Genomic DNA, 8,837 nt, shown 5'->3' on the forward strand with positions numbered 1-8,837 from the left:
ATCTAACAGCATTCCCTCCCCTTCCCTCCCACCCCTGGTAACCAACAAAGAAAATGTCCTCCAATATATAAACATTTCCTTAACTGGTCTATTTATTTTTATGTTTGTCTCTTCAATGGAATACATTTGGAATCACTTTATCTCTATAATACCTGGCAGCTTAGTCTGAGGGAGGCCTCAGTTGGCCCAGGCAGCCATTTGGGGTGCATGCCTCACTGTCCTGTATTGTTTGTATGTACCTCTGCCCTGACTAATATGGCCCAGCTGTTCTTCGTAGTAAACTTCTAGCTTTAAAGGAGGGTGAGCTTCACGCCCCATGTGGGTTGTCTCGTTTGGTGTCAGTACTTGCATCTATGATATTTTATCTTCATGAATCCTCTTTAAAATATGTTATGATTCATCTAAGGCAGAGTGGTTTTTTGTTTGTTTGTTTAAACCTATTTTGGAGCTTGGGTTCTTTGAACATATGTACACACACAGGATTGAAGAATATCTCAAAAATATCTAAAAAACCCCAAAAAAACCTGTTGCCATGGTGTCAATTCTGACTCATACCTACCCTATAGGACAGAGGAGAACTGCCCCATAGGGTTTCCAAGGCTGTAATCTTTATGGAAGCAGACTGCCACATCTTTCTCCCACAGAGCAGCTGGTGGGTTGGAACTGTCAGCCTTTTGGTTAGCAGCTGAGCACTTAACCACTGCACCACCAGGGTTAGTTTTTCTTTTTTAGTAAATAGCCATTGATATGTTGCATCTGTTCTCTTCCAGAGCTCTTGAATCAGCCAATCAGTTGGTGTAAATTTGAGGCAATGGCTTTGAAGCCAGAACTGGTGAATGTAATTAAAGATGTAGGTCCTCCTCCACTTGTGGTGATGTCTTTCAGCATGAAGACAATGCAGAATACAAAGACACATCAGAATGAGGTGAGGACCTCACAATAGGCTTTCTCCTGCTCTTGCAGGCTTAGTCGGATGTGGGAGATAAAAGCATATGGAATAAATAAGTATATACATAAAGCCCTACCTTAAATGAGATGGGGAAATAGGACAGATTTTGTCCCTCTGCCTGCAGATGCAATACTTACCTGAACCTCCACAGCTTTTCTGCAAGTGGAAGTTATTCTTTTTGGAGGGGAACACTACTAATTAACTTCAAATTCTCATGGACTCTAGATTTCTCTGGAACTGTGGAGGCTGGATGAATCCCTGAAACTAGTGCCTTGAATTAATCTACTCTTTAAACTTTAAACCTAAAATATGCCCTGAAGTCTTCTTAAAACCAAACAATAGCTTAACTAGAAACAAAACAAAACAAAAAAAAAACCTGCCTTGAGCCGTATGGTATTTTAAGAACCACCTATGTGGGATCAAATTGATAACAGCAACTTGAAAGATTAAATAGAAATCTTAGAGGGGAGAGAGTTTATGTTAATGAGGCAGTGACAGCTTAGAAAAGGAAGATGAGAATGGTTGTACAACTATAAGAATGTAGTCAGTGTCACTAAATGGTACATGTGAAACTGTTCAATTGGTGTATGTTTTTGCTGTGCATAGTCTCAACAAAAGAGTAAATAACATTTAAAGGAGAAGAAAGAATACTAATTTACTGTTTCCAAACTCCATGTTAGAGAATGAATTCCACATGGTGGTGGATTTTTATTTTCTAAGAGTTAAATTGCTGGACTTATTTTTATTTTTTGTGTTTGAAATTTTCTGTTTTAGAAAACTTCAAATGCCATAGAATAATAAGATGAACACCCACGTACTAGTCACTTATATTCAGCAGCTTGCAAGATTTTGCCACACTTCTTCCCCTTTTTTTTCTCCTCAGTATTAAAGCTAATCTTAAACGTTATATCATGTTACTACTGTATACTTTGATATGAATCTTTCAAAAACATGCACACTTTCTTATGTAATTGTTACACCATTGTCACATCTAATTAATAGTGATTTCTTGATATTATCTAAAATTCACAGTCCATATTCATATAATCCTGTTTCTCAGAAATACCTTTTAATAGTTGTTTTATTTGAATCAGGATTCATATAAATTTCACACATGGCATTTGATTTTTATGTCTCTGAATCTATTTGAAATGAGATCTGTGCTCTTCTACCCCCTTCCAGTTTTTTCAGTGGCATTGACTTGTTGAAGAATCACTTTCAGTCATCTTGTAGCATGTCCCATATTCTGTATATGTTTGCTTCCTTGTGGTGTCATTGAACTTCTTCTATACTAGAGATCAGCAAACTGAACAGGATGCCAAGTATAGCCCACCACCTGTTTCTGTAACTAAAAGTTCATTGGCACATAGCCATGTCTGCTCCTTTATGCATTTCCTGTGGCTACTTTCATGCTACAGTGGCTGAGTAGAGTTGTCCTGACAGAAACCATATGGCCTGCAAAGGCTGTACTATTTACTGTCTTGTGGACCATAGAAGTGTGCTGACCCCCTTACTGTGTCCTGCATATTCCTGTACCCTGTAAGTCATCTCTAAAGGCTTCGTTAATTTCAGGTTGAACTTTTTTACACATCAAATCCGTGACTCCATAATGATACTGTAAACAATAGCAACACATTGGTCACCTGTTAAGGACTAGGGGACCAGCTCATTATTTTGAAAATTGGTAAATAAAGGAATTGAATCAAGCATTTATCTTGAGTTTTCCAAACATACTGTACCTCAGGTAACCAAATAATTCATAAAGGCAGGTTTCTCTTCACAGGTTTCCAGCTAATAAATAATGAAGGAAAAATCGAATATTATAATTTTGCAGTCTAATGAATTCCAGTGAAATAATGCATCTAGGTAGTGGTTATCAGTGGCTGCTAATATTGTTAAAATAGAAATAATCAGATATACGCCTTTTCAGAGAAGTAATCAATGTCATGTCTAAAGTATTCTTCCCCTCCCCCCCAAAAAAACACCCTAATTTTGATCAAGTTTTTCAGGTCTGACTATGAATTTATAGGCAGTACAATGACAGAGGAACATGTTAAATGACACCATTGGGATACAAGCAGCAGAAGCCATACTGTGGGCCATTATACAGGACAAATGACTCAGATTCTTCAATGAATTAATTGCAGGAAAATGGCAGAGGTTGTGCCTATAGTTTTACATATCAACCAGTTACAAAGTATGGCCATTATTTGTTAAAAAAAAAAAAAATTGAGACAGTTGAGAAAACATGAAAATTTGAATCTTACTTGGGTGTTTAATCTTAAGGAATTACTGTTAAAAAGGACATCTGGGAGTGTAGTGCCTAAGGCATTTGCTAACTAGAAGGTTGGCAGTTCAAACCCACCAGCCACTGTGTGGAAGGAAGACTAGGTAATCTACTTCTGTAAGGATTTACTACTGCCTTGGAAACCCAAAGGGGGTTGCTGTGAGTTGGAATTGACTTGATGGCAGTGAGGTTTTTTTTTTTTTTTTTCCTAATTATATTAGGTGCCAAAATCAGGTTGTGATTATGTATATATACACATACACATATATATTTAAAATACCATTATCTTTATTGTTGTTGCTGTGGAATCAATTCTCAGATACTTCTGGATGGGTTTGAACCACCAGCCTTTTGGTTAGTGGTCTAGCACTTAACCATTTGTGCCACACAGGGACTCTTAATTATATATTTAAAAATAGGTCAGTTCATAGATGAGTGGTTTTCAGTTGGGGAGGGCGAGCAGAGAGATTTTGCCCCCTTGGGAACATCTGGCAATGTCTGGAGACCTTTTGGACTGTCACAGCTGCAGGCATGTGTGGAGTACTCTTGACATCTAGTAGGTGGAGGCCTGGAAGCTGCTAAACGTCCTGCAGTGCACAGGACACCTCCCTTCCAACAAAGAATTACATGCCTCAAAATGTCAATAGTGCTGAGGTTTAGAAACCACATTTTAGGGATATGTGCTGACATTTTTGTAGGTTTTTCTTCAGAATAATCTGAGTGGAGGCAGGCAGTGTTTAGGATTATAGATGAGTTGATCATTGAAGCTGGATGATAGGGTATGAGAGTTAACCCTTTCGTGACCTGTGGGATATCTATTGATTCAACCTTTTCAGCTTCTTAGGTTCCTTAGGAAGCTGTTATCCTGGTTGTAGTCTGTGCTACCACCTGGCAGGGATCTGTATAACTGTGTGAACCTGAAGAAATGGGCCTCATCCCACCAATCCTACTACCAGAGTGCACTTGGGACGTATGTGTCCCATATCATTGTATCAAAATGCCTATTACCTCAAGACAGTTTTTTGCCCCTTGATTTTAGCATGCCTTCCCTTACTGAAAACACATGGTGTCAACTAAAAATTCAAAGCCGAAAATCATTTGGTCATGAAAGGGTAAATTGTACTGTTCTACTTCTTTTTATATCTTGAAATATTTTCAAAAGGAAAAGGTAAAAAGTGTTCGTATATTCTCAGATGTCTTTTAATGTTCTTGGTGGATTTCGTTAGAAAGCAGACTACATAGTTGATGTCCGAAAAATGATTTTTTTTTCCTGCTTTCTTTGCAGATTATTGCTATGGCAGCTTTGGTCCATCACGGTTTTGCTTTAGATAGAGCTCCTCCCCAGCCTCCCTTTCAGTCACATTTCTGTGGTATGTATTTTTATAAGCTGGTTTACTAATGACTTGATTTTAGCTTTCTTATTTTATCTCCAGCTGGTGGATCAGTAACGTGATTTTCAAAAAGAAAAAAAAAATTTAAGAGTAGTTAGTGTGTATTGTTAAAGAAGTTTTTTTTCAGCTGTGGAAACTGAGTTTTATTGGATTGGTTGCCTCCTATCCAGCTGGCTTGTTTTAGGAGGAAGAGGTGGCAGTTTGATAATAACTTTTTTTCTGTTCCAATGGTTACTCTTCTGGGATTGAGCATTATAGAGGAGCTTTTTTTTTTTTTTAAACTGGATCAAGTTTATGCTTTAACTGTTTTCTTTTCATGATATAATTCTAAAACCCCACCATAGCAGCCTGACCAAAGTTTTCTGTGAGAAGAGGCCAGATGCCAAGGAATCAATGAATAGGTGCCTGTTTGGGAGGAGTCATGGTGATATAGCAAATTGGTGTTGGGTCACGCTATGCATACAATTCAGTATGTGAAATTATTCTATAAATTGTGTATGAGTCAGTCTCCAAGGAGGATTCTGACAACCATGATGAGGGCTTAGACAGTTAAATATGCATTTTGTAGTAAAAGAAAGGGACTAACACTTTTACCCTGTTACTCTTCCTCGAGTCTTTTCTAGTTGAGAACCAGAGGTGAACTTGGGCACCATCTCCTTTGGGTGTTAGAAAAGTAGGACTAGGAAACGTGTAGAGAAGGGTTGGAATGTATTATCGCGGTGAAGTTCTACACCTTAGGCGGGGTGGACTACATGGAACAAAATGATGATGAGGGTAGCCTGGGAAATGGAAGGGTATTTAATCCCTTCATGTTTCTGTGTATTATAGAGCAGTTATTAGCTCATTTCAGCATGCATTTATTCACCTCTGTGAATGTCACCATGTGAATGGCAAGGAACTCATAGTGTAGTAGGGGCAGCTTTGGTCATCTTTCCTTTCCTAACTTTGAGAAGATTAGACTGAACTCCTCCATGGTGTGCAGGTTGAAGGTTTTTTGGCGGTAATTTCCTTTGGGAAAGATTTCTGTGCCTTTTCCATTCTGGCACAGATAAATAACAAATGTTTTGTCAAAGCAGTTTTCATGATTGTAGGGATTTAGGGCTCTGTGCTTGACTATTCTTTTGAGGTTCAGTGACCTTATCAGTGGAAATACTTGACCCTCAAGCCTTTAGGGAGTGGGAGGAGTTTATTTAAATTTAAGACAGGTTTCGTTTGGAAACATGCAGTATATGTGTACCTGAAATTGGACTCAGATGGGTGTTAGAATCTTTATTTTTTCCTTCTCACAGTTGTGTCTAATCCAAAGGACTGTATTTTTCCATTTGCTTTCAAAGAAGTCATAAAGGAAAAGGTAAAGAACTTATTTATTACTTTTAAAGTGTTCATTTGTTTGGAGACAGAAGAAGTATGGTATGGACTAGTAGAAACAGGTTATTGTATTTGTTAATTTATTAAATCTGTTCTCGATAGATTGGACTTTGACAAGAACTCATTCAAAACCATACAGGAAATACTAAGTTAGAAACATTATCTAACAACGTTTAAATGTTTAATCACCTGAAAGAATGGGATTCTACAGTTTTAGTAGATAAAAGCTCAACCCCTCCTTGTGATAGCTTAATTGGAAGCTTTTCCAAAGTGCTCTAATCATGTGATGACTGTGTTGGGAAGACATTGGGTAGAGCCCCCAGCTTCAAGGAAACCACGTGAAGTTGAGAATAAGGTGTATCTTAATAGCCCATGTACTGGGAAGATTGACATGGGCTGGCCACATTTGATCAGTGGCCTCTAAACTTCCAGTATACTCCATGAAGTTTTCACAGGTCCTTGATTAAATGTAAAGAAAAAGTAGTGTAATTCAGTGCATTTTCCACAGAGCTAATTATAGTCAGTGTATGTCAGTTCTTTTATGAATAAATGTTGGTCAGTTGGCAGGGTTCTTTTTTTGGGGATGGTCTGATTTTACAAAATTAAAACTTAGCAACCTTTTCAGTTTCCACTTACTTTAAATTGGCTTGAGAAGCCCCATAGGCTACCGAAAGTAGGGGATGTAGGCTGTTATTTGTGATGTGCCCTGAATTGCTGATCCAAATAAAACGACCTAGAAAATTCCATTATAATCAAGTTGATATATTTTTTTAAACCGAGTTCATTGTAGAAAACATACAGCCATCAACACCCATTTTAAGGGATTTTTAATAAGAGTGAACTTTTTGAACACCTGATTTATATTCAGGAGAAGCCATTTATATGAGGATACATTTTATTTATATTTAAGACACCTGTAATTCTTCAGTGTATTTTTGTTTCTAGTCTAGCTTCTTATTTATGGGCTCTTGAATCACTATTTGAGATTAATTTCTGCAATCCTTGGGATTTCTTTGTGTGATAAATACATAAACAAATCTAAGGATTATATAGGAAAGTAAGTATTATTTTTGATAGGTACTCTGATTCATAACTATAAAATATGTCCAGATGCACAAGCATGTCCCTGTGGAGGGACATTTCTGTACTTGATGTTGCTCGGCACTTAAATTTTTGCTTCACTCACATGCTTATTACTAGAATGAGCTCCTCAGAGACTTGTGCAATTATTACTGTGAAGCCTAGAATGAGGAATTTCACTGCTGCATTTAGTTTCTATAGATTTGAAATGGTGGTTCCTTTTAACCCTGAGAAATCTTACCCTGGTTGAAAAAGAGCGAAGGAGCACTTGAGAGTAAAGAGTAAGTGACTGGTATGTTTTTATCTAACAGAATGTGAAGGTTGAGGTTGCTGCAACAGAAAGAACACTGCTGGGTTTTTTCCTTGCAAACGTTCACAAAATTGATCCTGATGTCATTGTGGTGAGTAGATGCTTGATCATGGGGAAGCTGTTCATTCCTTGGTTCTTTTTAGTGTGACTTTATTGGTACTTTTGAGCAGTAAAGAATCTTTTCTGAGTGAAATAACACTATGGACTGGTAGGAATTGCTATACTTTCTGCTAATGGAAAAAGGAATCCCAATCCACTGAAAGAGAGTTTCTTTTCTCTAATACAAAAACAACCCTGTGAATTATTGTTGAAGTTTTGGATACTCCAGTTCATTTACACTTAGAGACCACACAGATGGAAATAAACTTTGGTATACTGTTAGTACCTCCAAAATTTTGGCTTTGTGGCCCCGTTGTATAGTCATTACAGGAGTTAATTCCTTTGGTTTGGTACAAATCACAAAACTGTAAGTATTTATATTTTACAAGCTCAGTGAAACTCTAGGACATATTCCTTTGAGAGCTCAGAGCTAGGAACATTTCTTGATGACCTTGTATGCTTCCACCAGACAGTGGGAGCTCATAATTCACATTGAGTGTGGTCTTTGTTCCAGTTCCTAAGAATCATAAATCGCTGTATTGTTTTGTATTTCCTTTGGCTTTCCTTAGTTTGTAGGTTCCTTGATCGGAATTTTTCCTTTTGTCTTTTGTCTGGGTTAAGGGATCAAAATACATAATTTTTTGGGGGAAGGCAGGATGTAAATTACCTGTATTTAATTTTGTTACATTGAGGCCTTGCAAAAATGTTTACTTTTGCTGTTAGATACCTTATATGGTGATGATAGTATAGCTAAAGTACTAGCAGAGCACATGGACTGTTATCAGTGTCTCTGCACTCACTTCCCGATGTTGCAGGACCCATCTTTGAAGAGCCAAGAAGATTCTGTTATAGTACTCTGATTGGTGCTCTGGCTCACCACCAGGCCCTCACCCAGCCTCTGACAAGTCTCTATCTTGAACCCCAAGGTGATGCTGTGGTGCCTAGGATGCTTGGCTTGGTTGAGGGTGTGAGAGCCAATTTTGGCTGTGAGAAATCCAAACAGATGTAAAATAGAATTCTGACATCGGTTTGAATCCCTCTTCCCAGGCATGATAATTTGGAAATGAGACTTCATCATGTCCTTTGGGTCTTTTAATCTAATAGACAACACTGCTATAAATATATAGTGAGATCTATCTATCTAAATATATATATAATGCATTAAAAAACCAAACTCACTGTCATCAACTCGATTTGACTCATAACGACCCCTCCGTGGGTTTCCAAGGTAGAATCTCTATGGAAGTAGATTGCCCAACCTTTCTCCCGAGGAGTGGCTGGTGGGTTTGAACCACTAGCCTTCTGGTTAGCAGTCAAATACCTTAGGCACTACACCACCAGAGTTCCTGGTAT

The 8,837-nt window shown here is 37.9% G+C and overlaps 1 protein-coding gene across 1 annotated transcript in view; it reads left to right on the forward strand.

Moving 5' to 3' along the window:
- The window catches only part of POLA1 (DNA polymerase alpha 1, catalytic subunit), a 431,865-nt gene that overhangs the window by 71,063 nt on the left and 351,965 nt on the right, over positions 1-8,837 (forward strand). Inside the window, 4 exon segments of the mRNA XM_007956408.1 lie at positions 771-925; positions 4,522-4,606; positions 5,917-5,978; positions 7,387-7,476. Of these exon segments, the coding sequence (XP_007954599.1) occupies positions 771-925; positions 4,522-4,606; positions 5,917-5,978; positions 7,387-7,476 (392 nt within the window).

Source organism: Orycteropus afer, unplaced genomic scaffold, assembly GCF_000298275.1.
Source record: "Orycteropus afer afer isolate SDZICR_OR568_19922 unplaced genomic scaffold, OryAfe1.0 scaffold00617, whole genome shotgun sequence".
NCBI classification, from domain to species: domain Eukaryota; kingdom Metazoa; phylum Chordata; class Mammalia; order Tubulidentata; family Orycteropodidae; genus Orycteropus; species Orycteropus afer.